The sequence below is a fragment of the Oryzias latipes genome, chromosome 6, assembly GCF_053564925.1.
Source record: "Oryzias latipes strain Hd-rR chromosome 6, Olatipes_Hd-rR_3.1".
Classification (NCBI taxonomy): Eukaryota; Metazoa; Chordata; class Actinopteri; order Beloniformes; family Adrianichthyidae; genus Oryzias; species Oryzias latipes.
Genome location: NC_136242.1, coordinates 24,440,460 through 24,467,196, shown reverse-complemented (window position 1 = coordinate 24,467,196; position 26,737 = coordinate 24,440,460). Strand labels below are relative to the sequence as shown.

At 39.8% G+C, this 26,737-nt stretch overlaps 1 protein-coding gene across 8 annotated transcripts; it reads right to left on the bottom strand.

Moving 5' to 3' along the window:
* Positions 1 to 351: 351 nt before the first annotated feature.
* ppfibp1b (PPFIA binding protein 1b) lies at positions 352 to 26,733 on the bottom strand. 8 transcript variants are annotated; one of them, XM_011476276.4, is made up of 27 exons: positions 26,506 to 26,731; positions 19,316 to 19,397; positions 18,703 to 18,908; positions 17,335 to 17,424; positions 17,124 to 17,237; positions 15,641 to 15,772; positions 14,899 to 14,991; positions 13,618 to 13,735; positions 13,449 to 13,493; positions 12,117 to 12,178; positions 11,919 to 12,006; positions 9,647 to 9,786; positions 9,247 to 9,344; positions 7,765 to 7,822; positions 7,469 to 7,643; positions 7,077 to 7,109; positions 6,423 to 6,564; positions 6,181 to 6,312; positions 5,845 to 5,995; positions 5,615 to 5,726; positions 5,400 to 5,488; positions 5,042 to 5,164; positions 3,727 to 3,852; positions 3,463 to 3,651; positions 2,295 to 2,459; positions 2,029 to 2,094; positions 352 to 1,135 (listed from the first exon to the last, which is right to left on the bottom strand). In XM_011476276.4, the coding sequence occupies exons 2-27, from the start codon at positions 19,377 to 19,379 to the stop codon at positions 1,052 to 1,054; spliced, it is 2,895 nt and encodes a 964-aa protein (XP_011474578.1). In that variant the 5' UTR covers positions 19,380 to 19,397; positions 26,506 to 26,731; the 3' UTR covers positions 352 to 1,051. The 8 variants fall into 8 exon arrangements, with proteins under 8 accessions (XP_011474578.1, XP_078805008.1, XP_011474579.1 ...); XM_078948882.1 differs by lacking the exon at positions 2,029 to 2,094; XM_011476277.4 differs by lacking the exon at positions 7,077 to 7,109.
* Between the last annotated feature and the right edge of the window lie 4 nt (positions 26,734 to 26,737).

The window sequence follows — 26,737 nt, the reverse complement described above, 5'->3', positions numbered from 1 at the left end:
AGTCTGCAGGTTTTTTACATTTCTATACTTGTTCTGTGATGTGACAAATGGAAGCGTTTCTGATCTTCTGCCAAGCATGTTAACACTTTTTGAAATGTTGATCCAATTGTTCTGCAATGTTTCTATTTCAAATTGTCAAGTTTCTTAATTTAAATCTCACTTTTAACTAAGTACTCATTGTTTTTAGCTGGTAGACGCATAAATAAGCTAAGAAACTGTATAAATACAAAAAAGAACATTTAGAAGTGAACACAAAATCCTGATTTTGTACACAAAATGTGTTTGATCCACAATTCTTCTCTCAAATGTAATAAAATAGCATCAAATATGTCACAATCTCAACAACACTGCTTTAAGTATTGAGCTTTTATTTGTTCACTTGAATAAAACCATCAGTTTTTTATTGAACTTTAATGACCTCCAATTTCACAAGTTCAGGAACGTCAAATTCTTTTTTTTTATTGCCGAAATATTACTGTAAAAAGTTTCATTTTTTCCCCTACACTGCTGCCAAAAAACAGCTCAAGATGTGTAAAAAAATCCTTGTAAGATAAAAACCAAATGACACATTTTCATATGGCTCTCAGCTCCATGCTGCTTTCATTAGGTTGTGCATTTTTATGTGCAAATGCATGAGTACATCAAGAAAAAGATAAAATGTCAGACCGTTAACACTATTACCAAAGTTCAGGTGAGTAGAAAAACTTAGCAGCTGGTTTGGAGTTACTACTTTACCTAAACACAATATTACTGTTCTTCCCAAATCCCTACAGTCAAAAGGCAATTTTAAAAGACATATATTAAATCTGCGTTGTGGTTTTTTTTGTCTTTCTGCTTGGCGACACTTCTATTCTATTAGAATCATTTCCAGAAACCAGCTGGCAAACAGTGGCGTTGTCCAAAACGTTTCCTCTGCGACCGACCAACTGAAGGCGATGTAATACTTTTGGCTCTTTGATGAAAATAAAAGAGCATTGGAGGAGTTTTCTTTGTGTCAGTGGAAAGGGTTGGCACAGAGTTTCATTTGCAGAGTATCCAGGTTTTCGGATTCTCAAGCATTCGAGTCTTCATCCGTCACACTCAGGTTTGGCGAGTTTGAAACCTCCTTAAAGAACTCATCGTCTTTCAGCATGCTCTGATAAGACACAAAAAACAAAAATCAGCAATTAGTCCAGGCATTTTTTTTTTTACTACTCAACAATTTGTTTTTGTGGCAATCGTTGATATTCATTTATTTATTTATTACAACCCAAATTCATTTACAAGTAGTACATTTTTTAATTTATTTAACGGCAATAACTTCAAAAATGAAAAACATATCGTTTCAATGTTTTCTGAGAAAGATCAAAAGTATGCAGACAAAGGTTGGCCGTGGTGCAGCGGTAGGGCGGTCGACCCACGATCGTAGGATTGCAGGTTCGATTCCCGGCTTGCACGCCCATGAGTCGATGTGTCCTTGAGCAAGACACTGAACCCTACCCTGCCTCTGGAGGGAGGTTGGCGCCAGTGCTCTGCAGCGGAGCCGCCACGAGTGTGTGAATGTGTGTGTGACTGTAAAGCGCTTTGGGCCTTGTAGGTAGAAAAGTGCTGTATAAGTCTACGCCATTTACAAAAATAAACCCCTTCATACCTGACTTTATTTCCATTTAGACAAAAAATATTCTTTACTTCCCTTCAAAGTTATGCTAAATTAAGCAGTCCTGGATTTAATGCTAAGAGTGACGTACGACATGAAGAGTTAAAGCGTACACATCTTAAAACAAAAAAAAAGACAACGTCAAAACCATGTCCAAAATATATTCAAAATAAACAACCTAACCTCCTCTAAAGCACTTCCAAAGTTCCAGGTTTGTTAGCTTTACGTTTAATTCTGAATGCAAACTATAGTAAACAAAGGTTGTCGTCATTCTCAACAGCATGTGTGATTGGCTCTTGCATGATGCATGCAGAGACTATGAAAGATTAACAGATCTGCTGAAAAAATTGTTAGGAAATCTGTGATGAGAGAATTTCATTCTCCCATCTTACCGTTAGGTTTTGAATTCCCTCAGAAAACGCCCCAATTTGTCTCACCGTCCCCTCGGAGTCCTCCATCTTATGAAAAAATAAATCAAAGGTCGACATCAGGTCAAAAAGTGAATCATATAGTATTCCATTATAGAAGCAATTGTGATTCTGATGATGATAATATTATTAGGTCAAATCTATGCCATAAAAAGAAAAATAGGACAAAAAAATACAAGAAAGGGAGTGAGAAGAAGAAAAGGCCTTTAAGTTTATTTGAAGTAGCCCACCTGTTCCAACCTGTCGAGGTCATCTTCGTAGATTTGGAGCTCAAAGCCTCTCTGGAAGCTTTGTCCCTTTGGCATCTCCACATCCATTGGACAAACGTACTCCTCACTTTCATCCTGCTTCTTCTTCCTCAGACTGCCAAAGTTACTAAATGGCAGCTTCTTTGGCTGGTATGAAGGAGAAAAAAAAATTAAATATCAAACACACTGTCCACCTGAAGATCATTCTATGTGCTTGTGGAGAGGACAGACAATGAGACATGCACAAACTATTTCCTATAAAATGACAGGTTTTTGATTTTGACTAAAAGTTTAATAATAATCATTATTAAAAGACCACTGGGAACAGTGTTACAATAGATCAAAAGATGATTAAAATGGGTCTTTAAGAATGAGCACCCCTCTCTGCTGGTGTTCCTCTGGGCTGTGTGCTAAGCTCACTACAGTAAAACTGCAACTATAATCTTTCTCCATTTTACACCTTCATCAAATTTGCAGATGACACCACTGTGGCTAGAGCCCAGAAAATCCAGACTGGTTTACAGATTTGAGGTTGAGACTCCCAGTCTGGTGTTATTTAAGTAGCTGAAAGCCAGTCAAAGACTTTAAGGGGACAGAAATTCCGGCCCCTCTCCCCATCAACAACAAAACCTTTGTGATGAAGAACCAGCCGCAGAAACTTCGACTTGAACAACAAGCTCCTGCTGGACTGCACACTGACTTGCTGTCTGCTGATGTGGTATGCAGGCTCCACAGCTGAAAACAAAAGCTGTGCAGAGGGGCATAAATGCCATCCAAAAAACCAAGGTCAGCCGTCTACTCCCCTCTCTGAACAGTAAAAACCAGAGCCCACTGCCTCAGGAAAAACAAGACCTTATTAGGAAGGCCTTCACATACAATCTGCTTGACCCGTTCCCCTCTGGACAACGCTTCAATAAAGCCCAACTGACTACACCTCACTACACAGATTAAAGGTTACAGGATCTCATTATTTCTATTTCAGCGAGAAATTAAAAAGTCCACTATTTTAATTATTTTTTTTGCTATAATTCTGAGTGCAATTAAAATATGTATTCTGTTCTGTTCCCTTGATGGTTAAGAAAAACTCATGACCAAAGCTGAGAAGAACTTCTAATTTCAAGTTACAGGTTCTTTTCATTTCTATTACTACCTTGACTTTAGTGGTGGCAGTGAGTACGGTGTAGTCTGGGTTCTCAAGACACTCCTGTTTAAGCTGTTGAGCCTCTGCACCAATGAGCAAACTGAAGTGTGTTGCGAGGTGGCGCCGCAGGAGGGTCTTGTTGGGGGGGATGTTCAGCAGCAGGGCCATGGTCTCCACATTAAACCGAGGCTCCAGAACCTGAACAGACAGACCAGAAATCAGCGGTTGAAGAGTGGACGCTCGAGACGGGAACTGGAACCAGGGCTTTCCCACCATCAGCCCTCCGTGGACGCCGCTGCCTCTGAGGTTGGGGGCGTACTCAGCGAGGTCCACCGATCGCAGCCACTCCATCACCCTGTGGTTGGTCCACTGGGAAACCTCTGCTGGAGAAATGTTGTTCTACAAAAACACAGAGACAACAAACCCATAGCAATGTTAGGCTTTACACAGACAGAGGAACTTTGTCAATTGTTTTTTTTTTACTGGGATGAATATCAACCTACAAATATGTATTTACATTAACATGTTGGGATGTCACTTGTGAGCTGAGGAAGTATCAAGACTTCTGCAGTGATGTTTTAATGAAGATGTAGTCCATGAGCCAGAGAGAACACAACACAAATGTGATGAGAGTCTTTAACGGTCTATATTAAAGTCTGTGTTCAATACAATGGCTTCCTTGTAGAAGCAGTGGTCTTATAGGAACATCTGATCAGGAAAGGAAGAACCTGCTGAGGGTTATTGAGAACTGTAGACAGATGACTGAAGGTCAGACTCAGCTGCGGAATCAGTTTGGAGGTCAAGCCAGATGTCCAAAATACCTCAACCAGATGTGTGTCTGATATAAAGAAATTTTTCTGATTTGGTCTCACACAGAAGCTTAACCTGAACAGACTTTTGCGGCACAGACCTGCCACTATTTTCTGCCTCTTCCTTCATTTCAGTCACAGATGCTAACCAACCAAGCCCCAGAGCTATCCCACCTTAGACAAAGGTTCCCACTTCTTTCCAAGCTCAGCTCAAACAGACAAGCCACAGCTCAAGCTATAAGGAAGGTGACCTCAATGACAGTAGACTTGATCTCACACTGAAAAAAACTATTCCTGAGAGCACAATGCAGCCGGCATGTCTGAGCCACAGCTGGCAGGTGAGGAGGCCATAATGAACCCACTTTAAATCATTTCCAGAACTTTTTACAGATGTGGCTAATCGCTCATTTGATGGAATATAAATACCAAACTCCCAATCACATTAAAAGGGAATCTCTTTGATTGTTAAAGAATATAGGAATGCTCTGTTGAAGGAAGAACATTTAATAAAAGAACATCTGTTTAGAAAAAAAATACATTGTTTACCCATACAGAAAAAAAACAAAACCTCTTTTTGGTGTTTTTCTTCTCTAAACAATATTCTGTTCTTACGGTGAAAAAATACCACAATTTCAATATTTTTCCCCCTAAATGTGAGACATTTAATATTCCTTCACTTCAGGGTGTAGGTTCACAATTTAGTGTCATTAAAGTGAACCAAAAGCCTCAGCTAAGACTCTTGGAAAGTCTTGTTGATGCGGATGTTCCCCTGAACCCACCTCATCTGACGGTCTGCGGCGCAGACAGTTGGGCTCAAATTTGTTCAGACGAAGAACTTGAATTGCTCTCTTGATGCTGAGGTGATGCAGGACGCTTCCTACTTTCAGAGAAAGCAGGTCATCCTGAAAAGCAGAAACCAGCTATGAGCACGTTTTGGTTTAATCTGCATTCAATAACATTCCAAACAGATCACAGTTGAACCAGAAGTTTTTGTCTTTGTCTCAGCATCCCGAGACACAGACGTCACACATCTCCAATATATCGGCTTTCATTGATGAGACGGGATGGCGCCGCGGTCACCAGATCCACTCCTCCACAGCGCCTGAAAAGAAGTCTTTGTTTGGTGAAAACACTCACTACTGTCATGTAGTGCAGCATGCGACCATCTACTCGGGCCTCATCAAACTGCGTCTTATACTGAGGCAGACCAATGTCATCCAACCATCCTAGGAGGAAAGAAAAGCTTCATTTAATATCTTCAATGTCATTCGGATGTAAAGAAATTAAATAGCCCTTCCACTCAAAGACCACTGCCCAGTTAAATCCTGCTCTGGACAGCAGCTAGTACTCACTTGTTACCCAGTTGTAGTCCAATTTGCCCTTATTATCCTCCTCTTCTGAGCCGAGGGCCTGCAGAGCCAGCTGCAGCTTCTTTCTGTGCAGCGGGTGTTTGATACCCAGCTCCTTTAACATAAAACAAGTGATTATCTCCCGTAATATTCCCCCAAATTCAACTAAGTAAAGCAAGCATGAAAACAGCTCAGTCAATCTAGACTAATTAAATGTTTCGGCTAGGGTTCACCTTCTCCAGGTCAAGTTGCGAGGCCTGCAGCAGCGTCTGTCCAGAAGAGATCCACACACGAGCCATGTTCACGTAAAGGCCAAGTCCCTGCTCCTGCAGCCAGTTGCACACCTGATCCTTAGACCAGCGAGCAAAGGGGGCATCCACATCACTGAGGAAGAAACAGGAACGGACAAGTTCAAACTGCCCGGGGGCTCTGCAGTACACACCCGGCTAGCAGCAAGATAATGAAAGGACATAACAGTTTGTTTTTGTTCATCATCTTAAAAATTTCATTGTGCAATAGAGCAAAAAGGAAAGCACATTCTAACTCATCATTCAGGCTGAATAACTCACTTGTTGCCTCTTTGGAGATCACGGGACCAACCCAATCTGGGTCCGGCTGTTGCCCGTACTCCACCTCGCTTGAACTCACCCTCTGGCAGGTTGTCATCCAGGTTAAATGTGGTGGACTGGCTCCTTTTAAGCCTTATAAAAAACATGTTTAAAACTTAAGCATCCCTAAAAATAATCCTTAACAATTGTTTCCTTCAGGACTAAATTAAAAGTATTTTTAAAAAAAGGGGTTTCTAACTCACTTTCCAAACAGTTTCTTGATTCCTTTGGATTTCTTCCTATTTTCATGGGTTGCGGGAAGCGTCTGCGTGCCGTCGTTGCTTGATGACGTCTGAGGAAGGCCAGCCAGATCCAGATGATCGGTGCCCTGTCGCTCCGTTTCAGCTGAACAAACAAACATCCTCATGAGCATCAGCGTAACGCCAACGGTGAAGGAACAGCGCAGGAAATAATCTAACTACGAGAAAACACATGACGACTCTAAGACACGGGCAGAATGAGAGGTCATGGCACTAGACGGATTAAGCTCTCGAACATTCATGCATCACACAAACTGATGTCAAACTACAACACGAAAGAACCTAAGAGGTAGTTTAAATATTTTGAGGGTGACTACATAGAAAATGAAAGCTCTAAACAGATTTTGAATACAAAAGTGCACACTAAGACATGCAAAGAGACAAATACGTACATGGACTGTATCTAAAGCAGAGATCTGTGCGGCAAGAGAGGTTGTAAATGTTAGAGCTCTCAGAAATACCATTCATAGAAAAACAGGCCAGCTTGATGAATGATAATAGAGGACCGACGGATGGATAAGGTGAAAGGATTTTGTCAGTAGTTTCCTTTGCGTTCTACTACTACAACCCAGCAGCGACTGGTGGTCCATACTGTACCTAGCATAGGGGCACTCGCACTCCTGCTGCGGTCTTCATGTGTTACAAAGAGCACACAACATGTCCAACAAAGAAAAAACAAGACAAGAGGCAGAAATTATGATTGAAATAATAGGGGGATTGGAACGATGGATCACAGATATTAAAAAAAAAAAGGAACACAAACAGGAGGAAGGGCAAACAGCACCATGGAAACAGACGGTCATAATTAAATGGGGAATTGGTTTGTGTGGGCTGCAAATTATGGTCTTTGATCCACATAGTGTAGTCCTTGGGTGTGGCTTTGCAAAATAAAAAGTTTGTGCATGTTCAGTGAAAAACGTCCATCACACTTGCCGTGCAGCCAGAGAGGTTTTGGCTTCACGTCATGCATGAAAACGTTTGGCTCTTACCCAGGTTAGGGCTGCCGGTTGTCTTTTTGCCTCCTCGGATCTTGAAGAAGCCTTTTCCGAAAGATGAGCGAGCTTTTCTGGAGCCGAAGCTGTCATCCTCAGTTGAGGACTGCGAGGGCGCAGTAGAACCGATGGGGTTTTTTTCCCTCGTTATACTCATCTCTTCGTTTGTAGCCTGAGAAGTAAAATAAAAAAATAACCACAATCTATCGTAAAAATATTACTCTTAAAAGGTACAAGAAAGGTTCATCACAATGTTTTTGGTAAATTTGAAACCAAAACACAGAGCATCTTACCTTCTCATTACTGCTAATTTCCAAATGGTCAGGCCCGTCTGCTCTGCTGGGGTCTTGACTGTTAAAGGGGTAAAGTATAAATCCTTACACTCTTGTGAAAGTGGTGAACCACTAATAACTAAGCTACTTCACTAAATGTGATGAAATCTAACAGAACAGCAAGCAAAGACTGCGAAGAAGTGTTCAAATATGCATTCTAAGGTGTTTTTTTTATTCAAAATAAAAAAGGTTTTTAAAATATTTAAATGCTCTCTTAGTAGCCACAGTGAATCAAATTAAATCAAACTTTATTTATAAAGCACTTTTCATATAAAAGCACAACACAAAGTGCTTCACATTAAAACAAAACAAAAGAAATAATATAAAAACAAGCATGAAAATGAAAATAAACAAGCACAAAAATAAAAAATGTAAAAATAGGGCCCCCCTCGCGTACCAATACACAACCCCCCCACTTCTTTCACACATCCCACCCCCCTAACTGATGGGGAAAGACGATGAGAAATAGGCTGAGCACGAAAACAAAATGTTGGAAACGCTAATAATTGGAACCTCCCTCTCTGTGAACAGCTGCATAACCAACCAAATGCAGCATCATAGGCGGGGACCGCTCCACCACAGCTAAGCAGTGATGCAGGTTCCCATCCAGAGTGGCTGAACAGTGGCTGAACAGACCCAGAGGGAGAGGTCCCAACTGAGGAAAGTAAAGTAAACAGAACACTCACGTGGCATCAAGATTTTGGGTAATGGGATAAAACTGAAGAGTATTTTCAGGATTTGTTGGTACTGGGTCCTAAAAGTCCCTCTCCGATCATCTGTTGATCTATTGTAAAAGTGTTCCCACTGCTCTTTCTATTATGATCATGCCTTTTTGAGGAAAAAAAATCTGTTCCATGACCGTGTCTGTAGAGTTTGAGTAATTCATCAAAAATCTGCCTCTGAGTTGGCGTGGAGTAAGCCCGCCCCCACTTCCCACCATTCAGCTCTTTACACACTCTCCCACAAACTTACAGCCAAACAGTACTGGTGCAACAAAAACAGCGAGAAATATTGTAGCGATCTAGCCGTACAGTTTTCAGTCAGATGCCCGCTACAAAATCCGGTTAACTCTGGTAGATTTTATCCTTCAATGTGTTTGCAGATAAAATAATAACCTTGCGTTAATTGAAAGAAACAAACATTTTCTGGTGGCTTTTTGTAGGAAGAAATTTCTCATTTTTGTGTGTCCGATGTTATTCTGTACACACAAATGACTAATCTTGTGCACAAAAAATAAAAAAATGTGGATTTCAGGATTATCAAGACAAAATTGGAGCAGATCGTGTTCACAGAGCATCTCCTCAACTAGCTAGAAAACTGCTAAAATACTTAAGATCATTAGCATTTTTATGCACCACAAACTGCACTGACAGTATACTAATTTATTTAATTTATCTGAAGTAAAATAATCAATGTGGGATGTAGCCTTTACTTTTATTTTACCTTTCTGGTTCTGTTGGTGTGGATTCTGATACTCGTTCTGGGTCAGAATGCGTGGGACTCGGGGACGGAGTTTCAATCGGCACACTTAGAGTCTTCATCTGAAAAAATTGTTTTTTTTAAATAAGAGAAAAGAAGAGTAATGATAAGTTTACAAAAAGCCAATCAAATCAAAGCCATCAATCACTGACGTTTGTTCTTTCAAAGCTTACAGTTTAAATCTTCAAGCTTAATTCATTTGAAAAACAGTTCAGTGGATTATTTGGATATCAAAATCTTAAACGTATTTCTGAAGTGTGAAATTATTGATAGAGCTTTAGTGAGTTAGAATAGTACAAATGAAATTGTGATTAAAAAATGAGGAAGATGACTTTCAGTCACTATCAGACTAAAGCACACAAACCTCGTCAGGACTATTCGTCTTCAGCGGCTCGCCCTCTGAAACCGCCTGCTTTTCTGACTCCACGCACACAGAGTTGGCGGGTGAACATGTGCTGGATTCATCACTAGGGCTCTCCATGTACTCTCCATCTTTTGCTTTTTCTGAAACATTAAACAGTACATTATATGACAGTTAATTCCACCAAATTTCATTCCACCCAAAAAAGTAAAACAATAAACGCGTTTTCATTAGAAATTGAATTAATGTTTCACAGTGGAAGCTCTGATAACTAATTTAACAGAGGAGTTTTAAATGTGCAAAGGCACAACTGGAGATTAAAATCAAAATACTTTATTCCCGGGGAAAAATTAATTTTCAGCAGAGCTCCAATCACCAAATTATACTAGGCAAAATAAAGAAAAAAGAGATAAAAGCTATTTAAACTACAATTAATGATGATGACATCATCAAGGTTCAGGGATACAGCTGTGTTGAGCAGACATCGCCTAAAGCTTCTTCAGAAAAAAAGTGGAAGCAGTTATGGGGCAGAGCATCTGCAGCTGATAAGAAAAAAAGCCAGTAGTGGATTAAATTAAAAAACAAAAAGCGGCTACAAGATGAGCAGTTTCTAAGGTGATACAAGGAATAACATTTTTGTTTAGAGCAACGTATTCTTCTATAACCTCAGAGTCTGATTAGATGAATAGGTGCGGTTCCACCATGTTGACTGTGTTTAGGGGAAGCTTCTCTTTAAGACACTTCCTGTCAGAATGTAAAGCTTGCCACAGGAGAGATTTACATGGAGGCAAAACCTAAAGCTGAATGCTTAGCAGCTAATGAAGGGAAAAGCAGCAAAGTGGAAAAGGAAGCAGGGAATGGTGTTTGTTTGTAAAGGAGAGAATTGCAGCACATGGGCAGCCTGTGGGAAAGCTCCTGCTCACATGGAAAAAGGTGGAAACCAACACCTGGAGGTAGACTTGAGAGGCAAGCTTACATTTCCTCAGAAAAATTGTCTGTACAAATTCAAGGCGCCATGGTTAAAACCATATTGTCAACGTTTATTTCATAGAGCACCTTTTTCTCTGGGAGAACTCAATGAAGGGAGGAAACAAAAATAATCATGAGCAAAAGACAGAAATACTGCAAAAAATGACGATTGAGATGGAGGAATGGAGGGATGGAGTCCTCCAGGTACAGATGCATTGTAGAATTTGTGACAGTTTGCTGGGTATTAAAAGGAGGAGCCTAAAAACAGGTGATTAACAAGACAACACCGCTAGCTGTTCTTGTTAGACATGAGGAAAATCTAAATCTGAGGTGTTCTGGGTCAGAATGTGATTTAAAGATTCTGCTAGGCTTCTAAAGAAATGCTTGTTCTGTTTTATCATCCATTTATCGCTAGCGCATGACATGAGGGATTTGTCCATTATTAAATGAAATGCTTGTAAGGACGAGTCATTTCTTCCCAACAGGTAAGATTTGGAGCTGCTAGACTGTGCTAAATTGGTTATTTGTTAAAGTTGTCATTGTTTTGTATTGATGCCTTCACTGGACTTGGTGGTTTAATGGAGGGATGTCTGGCTGATAGAGCTATTCTATGGAAATGGTTGCTGGGTTGGGTCATTTCTTAAAGTTGATGTTTAAATATGCCTTTCACCTCTTTCCCTTTTGTGGGGACCGGTATTGCAGATGAGCTCAAACCGGGTGGGAGAGTTCAGTCAATCCTGACTTCTCTCATGGGACATGCCTGCCTCTTCTTTTTTTCACTCCCCATCTTCCTTTACCTTTCTCATTTCTGTCTTGAAAACTGGCATTCATGACACTAATCGTTAGGGTTCATTGGTTGTTGGTATTGCTACTACTTGTTGCCGGCTGATTAGCATCTTGTGTTTATAGAGCGGGGGTGGGGGTGTGGGGGCAGACAAAGAGGGGATTGGTTTTGGAATGCTACAGCACACAGAGCCGTCTCAGGGCTCATAGAAACACTGATGGCTAATAGGGTTCACTAGTGACCTGCTTTGAATCTGTAAACCGAAAACGTGTGCGTTATCTGAAGGTGTGGAACCCAAATGTTAGCTAGGGGGCAAAATAGCATTTCTTATTGCAAGGTCTCACAGATGTGTGACTGCCGAATAAACATATCATTTAAAGTGTCAGCTAGGCTTCTAACAACGTGGCTGTCCTTTATTTTTCATTAGAATGATAAATAGTTAATATATTTTGTGCTGGGACATTGATTTTTTTTGCATTGATAGGTTTAAGTGAGGTTTACTCTGTAAAGGTGAATTCTAACCTCCTTTCTTGCCTTGTACTGACATCACCATGTCTTGAACCTTCTTGTACCGCAGAAGCGATTGCTTCAGCTCATCAATCTTACGATCCTGTAACAAAAAAACAAAACAAAAATCAAGTTGCTTCCAGTTCCCCTTCGAGGAAATGTGTTCACCAGGAGCACAACAAAAGTTTCTGTGACTTTTTTTTTGAGAATCACCTTTTCTTCGTTTGCTACCATCAAGGACTCGACTGCTTTTTTCATTCTCTGCACTTCCACATCTGGTGAAGACAGAACATGTTGAACGAGTTGTTTGGTTTCAATAATCAATAATCACATAAGACCTGCAAGTGTGAGCGTGCAAGTGAGGGATTACACACATTTAGGTTGCAACTCCTCTGCAAATCCAGTGAAAATTAAAGCAGACAGGCAAATATTATTTCAAAGAACTTCTCACTTTAGTTGGAACATTTTCACCTTTTAGAAAGCACATTCCAATGAAAAACAATTAAAAAAAAAAAAAAAAACGTATAAACTTGTTTGAGGGTTCCAACATATGCAAACCCTTATAAGTCATAAGATTCATGACTAAATTTGAGTTGAAATTTTAAAAAAGTTCAACAACTATTTAGAAATTTTCATGAAATCATTGAAAGTTTTTTTTTAAATAAACCGTTTAAACAGTTTTATTAAACATTTGCAAGAACAGAAAGACTAAAAACACCTAGAAATCCAATGTGAAAAATACAACAAAAAAAAAACATTAAATGGATTAACAAAGATCGTTTTTTGAAATAAACCAGGATGAGTTTTCATCCTAGGCGGCTTAAAAAAAGATTTGACCCACAAGAGACTACCTGTCTGTAAAGGGGACCCCATAATCTTCTAAAGAAAATGGCTGTAAAAACGTGAAAATCAAAGTTTGATTGTGTTGCAACACAGTTTTTCTTCCAGTTTTTGTCGCCAGATTTCTCTCAAAACAAATGAAAGAACATTTCAATGAATGAGAGTCTCAAAACGCTTTATTCTAGTACAGAAGCAGGCTTCGGAATTGTGCAGAATAAAATGAAAATGTTCCTCATGTTTGCATAAACTTTCAGTATAACAGGCACATAAAGGTCTGTCGACAAATAGGATGATGTTAGCGGAAAAGTGGAACATTTAGAGGATTCAGAAGAAAGACACCAAGGGCAACAGAAGGTGATCATTGCTGGACGGCATTCGAAGGATGAGTGAGCAGTCCGAATGCTTTCAAAAACACTTCATTCCTCGTTTCTTCTGAAAAGTTTCAACAAAATGATCTTCTTGGTCTTTCAGGCTGGAGATCAAAAATTCTGTGGCAGAGGAAATGCACTACTTTGTTTTAGATATACTGACATTCAAAACAATCTGACAGAGACATCGTCCTCTGTGGTCAGCTTTAAGGGGTTATATAAAGGGACAAGCAGAGTTTAGATGGCTCATGCTCGTTCATGCAAAAAAAAAAAAAGTGCTGGGGAGGGTGCAATTATGAAGTGCAGTAATAAACACAAGCAGATAAACCCCCCTTACGTTTTTCCTTCAGCCTCTTTCTAAGAGTTTCATCTGGGTGAGAAACTAAACAGAACACATTGTGACACAAAAGTCTTTTAGAAATGAACTCACTGTGTGCCAACAACAGACAACTCAACTCGGCTTCAACGTGAGATGCAACTAATGCGTGATGTGACGGTTTCCTTACTTCTGTCTGTGGTGTCAGCCCCGCTTGAGGAAATTAGTTTGAAACCCGTTTCACCGTGTAGTTTCTTCATCTCTCCGTCTTTGCCCTCCAGCTCTCTCCTCAACACGATAAGCTCTTCCTGTTCAAATAGAGAAAGCAACAACACGTTTTTTTTGTATGTGATAAGTTTAAACACAATTATTAGAATGCAAGGATCAGAATCCAGAAACAATTCACTTTAAACAGAAGAACATTTAAAAAAAGCCAGTTTTCCAACTCGGGGGGGAAAAAAAACCTATAATTGAAACATACCTGTGGTTTGAGGAGAAAATAAGAAACTGGTGATTTTTAGAAGCAGCCTTAGAAAGCTGTAGTTTTTATAGTATGCCATTTTTTATGTATTTAAAAAGGAAAATTGGAATGCAGGCACTTAGATTCAACTGTTTGACTAAAGACAATGAGAAAAAAGATAAAAAGGAGCTAAAGGGGAAGAGGTTAACAACCATGAAGCACAATGGTCATCCTGACAAAGGCAACCTTCAGAGCCTCAAGTCTGTGCTTGTTCCTCTTGTTTCTCTCTCATCGTGCATCTGGAGCATTGTGTTTAGGCTAGAAAGCTTGGCCATTAAACACTAGCAGTACACAGGAAAATCAAGAGGAGAGAGAAAAGAGCAACACAAGATGTGGAAACAGAGGTCAGACAAAAGGAGTTATCAAACGGGGAAAAATTGTTTCCCATCATGCTTTGTAAAACTGCTTACTTTTTAATTCTACGGGAAGAAACTGAAACATGATATCGCTTTAGATCTAAAGGAATGCAACATTAATTCCTTTCATGTCCAACAGAAAAAATTTACTTAGACCCAATTAAACAAAAACTTTTTTATGCACAAATTTATGTTAAAATCTATTAGCAACTAACCTTTAGAAAAATGTCTCACCTTTCATGAAAAGTCTACAAAAAATAATTTTAAAGAATCTAAACAAAGCAGCTGATTTTTTAAACTTGATATAAATAAGTGTGAACATTTTATTTCTTTTTATTTAAACATGTGGATATTTAAACATTGAGATAAAACATTTTGTTTTCAAGAGGGTCCTTTGAATCAGACATTTACAAAGTAGATGAGAAACAATAAAATAGAAAAAAACAATACAAATAAACAGTAGAATTTAATTCGCAGTCTGCAGAGACTCACTCACACACACAAGCTCTTCGTATTCATCATCAATCAAAATGATAAAGATCTCTATACAGAAATGTTGAGTCAGGAACCAGTTGATGAAAAAGACACTACTCACTTTTGTTGATTTGAGCTTCTTTTCAGACTGTAGTTTTTCATTCTCCAGGTCATTCATCCTGTACCGCAGTTCATTTATTTCAAGAATCAGATCCTGCAAGAGGCAAAGCGCTCAGCTATCACGATAGAAATACTAAAAAGACGCTAAAAATGACCAGAATTAGACTTTTTCTAGAATTCACTTCCTTAATCTAAAACCTTTTTTGATGAGCTGTATCTTACAAATTAGCAAATATTTTCTAATTTAAATGCAAACCTGCTAGGAAGCTTAGAAATGGGAAACATCAGAAATGAATTCCTGAAGAGTTAGTGCAACAAAAAAACCACAAAGGGAATCTGTGATTACTGAACTGGGAAGCAGAACATGCACAAAGCAGTTTTTTGTTCCAGTGAACTGGAAGAGACGACTCTGCTGCTTCAACAACAAGGTGACGTCTGTGAAAGCTTTCCAGGCGCTCTTCACATAGGAGCAGCTTCCTCCCCAACTCACATGGACAACATCTTATCTTTCTATCTATATGAGGCAACTGACCAGAGGGGATCAAACACTCACAGAGAAAACAAAAAACATCTGACTCTGTGATTTGTACCACATTTTCATTAAAAAAAAAAAAAAAACTAAAAAAAAATTGAAAGTCTCCTGATCAGGAAATTGAAATATGATCCCAACATACACACAAGTATTTAAAGAAAGTGTGTGTGTTCACATAAAAGTGAGTTTTAGTCCAAAGCAGTTCACTTACTTCGCTGTCCCTAAAACCGTGATCAAAGTCCTGTTTCTCCTTCTCTATACTGTTCAGCTTCAGCTTGAGGTTGGACACTTCTGACATCAGTTCCAGCTTCTGTGTTTCCAGGGCAGTTCTGCACAGAAGTTCCTGTAAAAACAAAAAAAATTCAAACTAAATTCATTTTCTTTCAGGAACACCTACCTGGAGGCGACAGGCACTTCACAGAGCTGCACACTAGCCAGCAGATTCATCATATATTGACAAAAAGAACAAAGCATAATGGCAATATTCAGATGGCTCGAGTTCTTAAAGACCCACTCCGATCATCTTTTCATCAATCTTAAAGAATCCCCGTGGTCTTTTTATATTATGATTATGCCGTTTTTAGGGTAAATAAAAAAAAAAAACATGTCATTTGTAGGACATAGGTCTTTAGAAATTCCCCTCTGAGCTGGGGGTGGGGGGGGGGGTGGGGGTGGGGGTGGCACTGGTGCAGAGTAAGCCCGCCCCCTTACCATCCCCTTGCTGAGATCTCTAAGCAGAGAGTTTGTGCCCCGCCCAGCGTATTTTCTATGTCACAAATAAGCACTTTTTTAAAATGAGATATTTTGTCTAAATTGATTTGAATAAAGAAAATACCCACAAATGCATTTTTTAACCGAATTTTCTTTATATATATATCCTCCATCATCAGAAAATTGCCACAACAGCATGATTAAAAAACCAAAACAGAATTTTCCTCGGTGTGGTTCTTAAAAACAACGTTGACACAAACTTTTTAAGACTAAAATTACGAGTAAAAACTAAATGGCTTTCCCTTTTTCTATTTAATGTCTTGGTGGCTGCTTGAAACAGAAAAATATTTTTAACCAATTAAAAAACTAGCAACCTAAATCCACATTAGATTTCAACCTAGGATAATTACAGCATCAACCAGTTTCCTGCAGATGACTCAGAGCCGCATGTTCACTAAAGTGTGACAGCCTCCAAATATTTAAAATAAATAAACAATATCATTATTTCATAGAACCCCACTAAACTTGAGGCACAAATCTTGCATAAACTTAAAGAAACTTGATAATTTCTACATCACATTTTGAATTGTGTCTATTATCCTTTTAGCTTTAAGTTAGAAACACTTGCAGCTGTTTTGAGAGATTCAAGTGTTCAAAAATGTCTAAAAATTGTGCAACACAACCATAAGTCTGTGGGTGTGCCAAAAATCTTAGCAAGTGTTACCTGATATTTAAAAACATTTTTTTATGTAAAAGCCTTATGCAGTTTGTGGTAAATGCTAACAGCCCATTCACATTCAATTAGTAATAAAGCAACCTGCAGCAACAAAGCAGGAAAAAGTAGCTAACAGCAACTCAAAAACAGAAAAATGCATAATGTAAAACTCTAACCTTTCCTATTAAAAGTCAAACCCATCCAGCACAGAGAACACAGACTCAACTATTTTTGTAGGAAAACCATTACAGATCAAATGAACACAAACTTGTTGGAGCATCTCCTCTGTAGCATTGAGTTTCTCCCTGTGCTCCTCCAAACACAAATCCAGATCACGGATCTTCTCTCCTTGAGCTTCCACCTGGTCGGTCAGCACACTGACCTAAAAAAACAGGGATTCTTTATTTCAAAGTTTATGACTCCTGAAGAAATTTAGTTTTGCAAAAGGCAAAAACAAAAAAAAGTTATTAGATGGGTACCTGAAGTACCAGAGACTCCTTATCGTTTTCCAGCCGAGAAAGCCTTTCTTGGTAATGATCGCCTCCGCCAACAGAGACGTGACCGTTGGACTGCAGAGAGGAGAAAAGCCAGATCAGATGCAGAAATAAGAACTAGACGTTTCAACGTGGTGAGCAGTTATTCTGGTCTTTTAAGCCTCTAAAGATGATTTTGTCCAACAATGATCATCGATTTATTCCACTGTGAGGCTGGGGGAGACACTTCTGTGTTCTGCAAAAACAAAACCAAACAGGATGGAAAAGAAGGAACACATTCAGTCGGCTCTTTCAACCTTGCATCAGTCAGTAAGGCAGCAGGCTTCTGTGCAAACTAAACGCTCCTGCACATTCTCTTGCATTTTGAAAGAAACCCTGCAGATCAAACCTACGGTGTTTTCTCTGAGCAAACAAATCTTAGTTGTGAGCTTGCATGAAGGATTGTTTGACAGTGTGGCTGTGCATTTACAGTGTCAACACAGCACACAGAAAAGGCTTTTTCAGATTTAAATCACTATTAATATAGCATGTTTGCCATACTTTCTCTCCCTTAAACCTTTCAGTGATCATTAGGCAAAATGTAATAAAACATTATGAGAAGCAAGATAGTCTAAATTCAGTTCCACTAAAACAGCAGTTGGTTCACTTTACAAATACAACCAGCTACAGAATAACACAAACTGATCTGGCCTGTTCTGATGAATGGCAAAATATTTGAAAGCAACTTTTGTTAACAAACCCCATCTAACTCAATGTTTTTCATCTAACTTAATTGTGTGTGTTTTTTTTTTTATAAAATCCTCAAAACAAGTTTCCTGAGTGGATCCAAAAGCTGTAAAATCAAAGTTTTCCCACATTCTTATTTCTATATTGTTAAATAATAAAACCATTTGGTTTAACCCCTTCATGCCATATGTAGCTAATTTGGAACATACCATTAAATCCAGGACTTCACTGAATTTAGCATCGCCTTGACCAAAAAAATAAACAAATTGAAACAGAAAATGTAAAAATAAAGTCAGACAATGAAGGGGTTAACGCGTGCTCTGTTTGTCCAAGTTTCTGCTGACATATTTTTAAAGTTACTCTTTCACACCAAGACCATCTTATCATGGGACTGGCAAAGAAAGTTGAAAAACGTCCCACTTTTGGCACATTTTCAGGTCTAGTTCAGTGTTTGGTCTGCAGCAGAGATCAGCAGAGTTTTTTCATTCTCCAACCAAAGCAAACTGTGGAGGGACCAAAACAGTTCAGTGTGAAAGAGCTCCAATAATTTGCCATGTGTTTTCCTTCCCCAACACTTGAGAGGGTGTGCTTTCCTTATCACACAGCTGTGCTTTTCTAGATTCTTACCAGGTGACCGTTGAGCCACTCAACCACACTGTCGGCTGTGGAGTCTGGGATTTGACAGCGGAGACTTTCCCTTTCCTCTGTGTCCATCAAGTCCAGGATACTCCTAAGGTCTTCCAAAAGATGAAGTGCTCTCAAACCCCCCATGAAGGGAGAGGTGGGCGACTGGCAGTCAAACAAACCATTGGAGTAATCTAAGGCTTTGGAACCTGTGGGAAGGACGAACAGCAACAGAAGACATGTTTAAATGTGGTTCATGTTCACACAGAGAACTGAAAAAAAAAAAAAAAATCCACTAGAACAAAAACAAATAAACATTTGACATTTTAGACAGCCACGCTTTAAATAATATAAAAATATTTTCAACTAAATTTTAGTCTGTCATTATAAACAATTAGAATTATGAATTATTGGCATCTAACATAATAAAAAAGCTGAATTGTTTACTCTTAAATGTAAACAAAAACTGAAGCCAAACCCTGTCTGAATAAATCCCTTCTGAAATGCCCAACAAACTTCAATTATGTTGTTAACACTGACTCCATCTAGAAGATCTTTATCAGTGTTTTAGATTTTGTTACAACTGAAGCTGAGTTTTATGCAGCCATAACCGTACCTGCTATAATGCCATCCATCTGCTCCAGGGCAGCAGCCAACATGTCGCTCGCATCAGACATCATCTTTACTCACAGCTAAACCTATAAGAGAAATTATTGATCTTTTTTAATCAGACAAAAAAAAAATAGTAAAAACACTGGGAATGCTTTTGAAATACATCAAAAAATGATTTGAGTGGGACTTAAAAAAATAAATCAGCATAGCGTACGGTCCTATAATATTGTTTGATTTGTTTTTTTTTAAACAACTTTTCTAACATAAAACTCACATTCAATGTGACTGAAATGGGAAAACAGTTATCTGAACCAAAACTTGAGAACAACTGATTAAGAATGTTAATGTAATAATCAATCATCAAGTCTGGTGACCTGGTTTACACCAGGCAAAAGTCCTGAGACTGAGTGCATCTTTACAAAAATGTGCCACCATGAATTAAGTTTTGGCGTGGCCGCTCGGTGCTAAATATGGACACATAGGCCACCATTTAACCAAACACACACATGCCAACCAGACTCTTGGACCCTAAAACAAGCTATAAAGAACAGAACTATTTTTAGTTGCCTCGTTTCCTCCTCGTAGCTTTAAATCAGAGAAGGTTTGTGCATTCTTGACACTGAAAGAATGAAGAAAGGTCTATTTTATAACACCAATCAGTCCCTTTATCTACAACACGGGTACACAGAATGTCCTGCCAGAGAGACCGTGTTTGTGTTCCTGCCTTGGACATCTGCCCAAACACCATAACATCTCATTTCTTTTTGTATATTCAGTCAAACAGGGCTGCTGTACATTCATGCACGCTTAAACATGTTTACAGCAGCACATAAACACACACCTTTTCCTTTCATCGGCTGCCTCACATCCTGTGACACGACAGCGTTTTCAAACTTTATAGAAGCCACCCACAGACACTGCACTATCATTTCAGCACATGTGTGCTCACATTTTCCATTATCTATAAATTAAGCACGTATTTAAACAAGACTTTTCAGGGCGCACAGCAAAGGGGAAGAGGAGGCACCAGTGTTCTGCAGTAAACCACTGAATGGTTTCCAACAATTAAAATCTGAGTGAGTTAATACTTGTTGGAGGTGCTCTCCAGGGGCTTGTTGCCACATATTTTGCGCATCATACAGACAAAATTAAATAGAGGTAAAGCTCAAAACTTATGAGAAAATAAAAATATGATGTCACATCTATGGCAGTTTTCAGGTACTAGAATCCAAAGATTTGCAGGGATCCATTTAATTCTTGTCAGTGATTTCTTTTTTTACCATAAACTGATTCATTTCCACTTATAACTTGTTTCTGTTTTCAATATCTAAAAATATGTGTTTCTTTTAATATAGATTTTTAGTTTATGAGCTAAAGTGTTAGTATAACGGTTGAAAAAGACTAACTACTGTCACTCAATGCTTAATCCTACCACGTAACAACAGCTGACAAAAAAAAAGGGGGATTTTGTTTTGTGACGACTTAAAGAATGTAAGCCTGCCGGGCATCCTATTCAAAACCCTGAGACAGTTTTTAACCTCTCACAGCTGAAGTGCAAATATGGGTAATGTTCACACAGGCCTCTCGGCAAACATACTTCAAAAACAGCAGGCAGGGTTTGGGCATGCTGATCTGGAAACCTGCAGTCCATGTGTCAGTCAGAATGCAAAGCTAACAGTCAGCTTTTTCTCAGCAGTTTTTGCTCTGGAACTGGTCTCAACACACACAATACGTAATTACAGAGGAGTGAACTCTGTCCTGGAGTCCTGGGAAGCTCGCATGGTGTGTTAATCATATGTAAACACAGCAAGGTTGTTTAGGAAGCCTAGAAGGTGCCTTTGCTGTCTTTAGAAAGAGAAGCCATTGTCCTCCTAGCACCCTACCCGCCAATTTTAACCGCACCTTAGACATTTAGGGCCCCTTGGTGGGGAGGGTGAGGGGACGTCACTGTGAGTAATCAGGAGACGTCCCCTTAGTGCCCTACCCGCCAATTTTAACCGCACCCCCCTTAGTACACACACCCCTCCCCCCTCAATATATACATCCCAACATAAACACACACACATGCACACACACACTCTCTCAAACACACATACACGCACACACATTTTGCAAGGAAGGTGGGACCTAGGACCATCTGTCCCCTGCCTCTTCCCTGGTGGGGGGTACGGGCCCCTTTGCAACGGCGGCTGTGTCCCCGGGGTGCTGGCTTCCTGGGCCCGGCGGTGCTCTCTCCGCGCGGTGGGGGGGTTCACATTACATCTGAGCCGGGGGTGTTCGTGTCCCTGGGGGGTGGGTTCTGGTCCTTGCTCCTGAGTGCTGGGCCCCGCCAAATTTCCAACTGTGGCCGAGCCTGGTCGGGCCATATTTACAACACCCCTTGTGGGCCCTCTTTTTTCCCCGGGGTTCCCCCCTCCTGGGCGGGGGCGGCGGGCCCCTGCCTCGCTCCTCCCTGGACCAACCGTTGGCCGGGCGGATGGCTGCCTGGAGTGCGGAGTGGGTCTCCCTTGGGGGGTCCTGGCCCGTACCTGGGGTTGGGGCGGGGGGATGCCCGGAACTCCTGGGTGGTGGTGGGGTGCTCGTCTGGGGCTGTGGGCGTCCTTCTCCGGTGGGGCCCTGCGTTGGGTTCTCCCGGCGCGGCGGGGGGGCTGCTCTCCTGGTTGGGCTGGGGCGGCGCCCTCTTTCCCTCCGTGCCTCCCTGCTCTCTGGCTCTGGGGGCCTTGCGGCGGCCCTGCTGGCCCTGGCCTGGGTGGTGGGCTTGGTCGCCCGGGCGGCGGTTGTTCCCTGCCGGTTCCCGTGTGGTGTTGGGGGGAGTCCGGCTGCCGCTGCTGGTGCGGTGGGGGTCTTGGGGTGGGGATGGCTGGGCACTCTCCCTCCTTCTTTTCACGTTCCACCATCCATTTTAGAAGAACATAAACACTCACCTGAGCACAGGTGTCAGCTCAACAGACTGAATGACTGAAATATTTCACACTAGTTGGTTTTAAGGCATAAGTATGCGTGTGAACACTATCTGTTTTGTGTACATGTCGACAGGTGGACATTTTTGCAACTAACAAGTGTGTTTATAACATTTGAGTGTGTGTGTGGACAGGCTCCGCCCTTTTTTTTGTTTTTTTTTTACATTTGAACCTTACCATAATGATTAACAACCAGTAAACTTGTTGCTTTATGCTGCTTCATGGTCTTATCCCCCTTCCCCTCCTATTATCACCCCCTACCCCCCCTCTCTCTAACGTCCCTCTTTCTTCTTCCCCTCTTTCCTTTTCCGTCCGGTCCAACACCAAAGATTTTCAGACATGTTTGAAATTAATAAAGTTTGGCCTCAATTACAAAAGGGGTTTATTCAGACATACCTTTGGTTTGTCTGAAGATTAATAACCCCTCTTGTTAAAGTAAAATATGTCCAACCCAAGAGGCCCTCAGCTCTCATCTGTCTGCCTAGCTGTTGGACAGGACAAGTTAAAAAAAAAAAAAAAAAAAAAAAAAAAAAAAAAAAAAAAATAGAAAGAGAAGCCATGATGCCTTTACATCCCACTCCAATCATCTTTTGATCTGTTGCAAAAGTGTTCCCAGTGCTCTTTTAATGATGATTTTAAGTTTTCAGCCTAAATCAGAAAACCTGTGTTGATTTCAAGAACATAGTTTCTGCAGAGCGGCAGTAGTTCATTAGAAATTTACCTTTAAGTTGAGGGTGGGATTGTTGGCAGGGAGTGAGCCTGTCCTGACTTCCCATAATTTCTTTGTTTACACTCTCTCCCACTAGCTTAGAACCCCTCACACCCCCTAATTTAACATTCACGGTGCAACAAAAATGGTGAGGAGTATTGGAGCTATCCAGCCGTACAGTTTTGAGCCAGATGCCAGCTCAGACGAGGAAAACATAGACGTACATGGAACCATTTGTCTACAAGTGGATCCATCAGAATGGAGGGAATCAGGGAGCTTGTGGCCAACTAATTTTAGCTTCTACATCACAGCTGCAAGCTTTTTCCAATGGCATTTTTTTTATTTGGTCCTGATTCTCAATGATTTGAATTAAGAAATACTTCGAAACCCAGTTTTAAGATAAAAAATTAAGATTTCTTTAGGTGTGTCCTCCATCATCAGAAAAATGCCAAAAGAGCATGTTAACAGCACATTTATCATGGGAGTGGGTCTTCAAAGGGTCCAGGAGTAAAAACTGTTTTCCCTATTACAGCAGCATATGAGCAATTACAATAAAATCCAAGATACCAAAGAGACAGATCTAACTTCTCAGCATATTAAACCCTGATAAATCCTCAGATTTGTTTTGGAAGAAAATATATTTTCATTGTAATTGTTTAAATCAATCTCCCAAATTCCCTCTGTGGAAATGTAAACACTAAAAGAATCTCAGCAGTCCATCAGTGCTCTCAAAGACAGGCTACCTCTATTGGCAGTACCCCCACCAGCCACAAGACCAACAGAAAGGTCTTTTGTTCATCACAGACAGGTGTTTTGACCGAGAGGCATGCGGTCCTCTACTAACATGGTCCTTATGACAAAAACCTGTCTGCATTCTCTTTATGCACATCCTCATAACCACCCCAGAGGGGCAGGGGCTGTTCAAAAAAGCAGCCTTTGCCCTACAGCCATATAATTCATCAAGACAGCCAGAAAATGAGGACCACAAAGAAAAAACTGGACCACAATGATCACCCCCTGCTGCCTGCATCCTCCAGGCAAAGAAAACTTTTATAACAGACCCTTAAAAGACCTTCAGTGAGAGCTCAGATATTCCTGGTATATGGGGGGGTAAGGGGGGGTCCTTAAATTTCTAATATAACAGAATAAAAGCTGCAGGCGCTCTTCTTTGTGAGGGGAGAGAAAGTTTAGTTAGCACTGCATGCATTTGACTTTGACATGCTGGGTTTACACGGAGTTGCTATGGAGGTTAAAAAAAAAAACATGGTAACACAGGAATTTAACAAAACCAACCCTATTTTTATCCCGGAAACGCATATTATCTCCAGATAAAAACCTTACATCCCTGCTTTTCTAAACAAAGACACTCATTTTCCACTTTTCCATGGATGTATTTTACTAGAAAGCTAAACGTTTATCCAGTTTGACTCCAAACAGAAAATACGGTAGCCACTCTGTTTGCTACTAAAGGAGAAAAGCTTATTAGCCGTTTATAAAATTGCCTAATTGTTATTGCATTTCTATATTAATTAGTAGTAAATTTGATTTTAAACAAAGTTCCAGAAATTAAGCCTTTTATTCTTGCAAAAAATGAAGCTATTTCCATATAGTTTGAACTGACCGAATACAAAACTAATTTCTTTTTCCCAGCTAGTTAGGAGAGATTCGAAAGAGAGATTTCCTTTTATATGGTTAATCAGATTTCAATCTTTAAACCTAAATTCAGTCACCTTAAGTAATTATATGTCAAGACAATTAAACTAATCAATTTGAAGCTCGTTTAAAAGAGAATATTGTTTGGTATGAACCCAAATGCTGAATAAAAATTGCCCACTTTCAATTTCTAGTGTCATATTTTGATCTTTTGTAAAAGCATTCCTTGTGCTCTTTTAATTATGATTATGCTGTTTTTAGGCAAACTCAAAAGATAAGTGTCGTTTTCTAGGACATAGTTTCTGTAGAGTGGCCGTAGTTCAAACATTTGTCTCTGAGTTGGCACAGGGTCGGTCTGGCCTGACTTCCCATCATCCCTTTGTTTACACTCTCTTACTAGCTTACAGCCCTTCATTAGCCTAACCTAACATTGTTGGTGCATGAGCTATCCAGCAGTGCAGTTTTGAGCCAGATGTTAACTCAGATGAGGAAAACAAAAACATACATGGATGTATGTGTCTACAAGCAAATGCATCAGAATGGAGCAGAGCAGGGAGCTAGCGAATTGTTGTAGCAGCTTTTAAATCACACCTATTGGCATAAGTTCCACCTGCTCCTGATTCACAACAATTTGAATGAAGAAATACTGGAAAATTCCATTTTGAGCTCAACTTTCTTTACAAATGTCTTCCATGAGAAGAAAAACATCAAAAGAACATGTAAAAAAAACCAACATTTTCAGTGGTTTTGGTCTTAAGGTGTATATTTATTTTGAAATACTTTTTAATATGACTTTTTGGACAACACAAGGGAATGCATTCAAAAATAAAGATGCTCCAGGATAATCAACCAATCAGAGAGCAGGATATTTTATAATGAAACAATACAAATTTCAAGTGAAGTAGATTTCATTTATTATATCAGCCTCTATGGGTTGATGTAAGAAGTTAAATTATAGGCAAAGGCATTATAGGTTCAAGAAATCCACTTTTTGCTTTTTAGGCAAGTCAAACGTGAATAAGAATGAGGAGTGCTTGAATTTGTACTGAAACATGTTCATAATAATAATCATTTAAAAAATTAGAATGTGAGTTTTCCTTAAATTGGCTAAATGAGCAATGCAAAAGGAAGTCAAATAAAAAAAAATCAAAATGCTGTATCTGTAAACTCTTTGATGTATTGATTTAAAGAAAGTTTCTTATACTTAATCAAGATGACTCTACTCTGGGAACTTGTGAAGTTTGACTCCAAACAACTGGATGTTTTGAAAAGCATGAGAAAAGCGAGACCAAACAATTTTCGAGGTCGACGAGAGAGGGGCACAACAACTTATTAGGTTTCAAAGCGCTACCATAACAAAAATAATATTTAAAAAAAAGACTAATCTTAAAAAACAACAAAAAAAAACAACCTCCAGACTAAACTTTCAGACTGACTCATCTCACCACCAATGCCGACTCACAGACAGTATCACAAAAACTCCTTCAGACTTGAGGCTCTACGTGTCCTGGCTGAAGCAGCATGGCTTCAAACACCCACAAATCCGCTGACGTGTGGTCATAAACCAGTATTTATTTAAAACATTCAACCTAAAACTAGCTTAACAGCAAACTAGTCAAACAGAAACACTTGCTCTGTGCTAATTTTTCCGGTATTATAATCCTCAAAATAAGACATCTTTGAGCACTAACTATTAACTTGTAAAAGTCTGAAACTAGTCTCAAAGTTCAAACTCTGGAAGATATTTAACGAGTTTTTAACGTTAAAGTCCGTCGCTCCACATTTTTATAGTGAGTCCTGTAGTGTAACAGGAGCGGCATTAAACCTCCATAAGTTTGAAAACAAAAATAAATCACGGTTTAGAACTCTTACCTCAACTTTAGTGGAATAAATTCAACGTTCCGTTAGTTCGTTCCTGCTACCATGAAGACAAAAAAAACCCTAAAAGGTACTTTCTGAACCTCTGCGTGCCCACCAGAACTACCCGACACCCCTACACATCCCTACGCCATGATGTCGATGTGACAACAGGGCCGTTGGAAAAGTTGGGACGTCACGTATGGATAGCCCCGCCCCTGCGTCGGCCGGGATTGGAGGATCAGAA

Coding starts and splice junctions, on each gene's coding strand:
- ppfibp1b (XM_011476276.4), bottom strand. CDS start 19,379: ATGATGTCTGATGCGAGCGACATGTTGGCTGCTGCCCTGGAGCAGATG. Junction 6,565..7,076: donor TGCGAGTGCCCCTATGCTAG/GTACAGTATGGA, acceptor TTGTTTGTTCAG/CTGAAACGGAGCGACAGGGC. Junction 3,853..5,041: donor GCCGCAGACCGTCAGATGAG/GTGGGTTCAGGG, acceptor GTGTTTTTGTAG/AACAACATTTCTCCAGCAGA.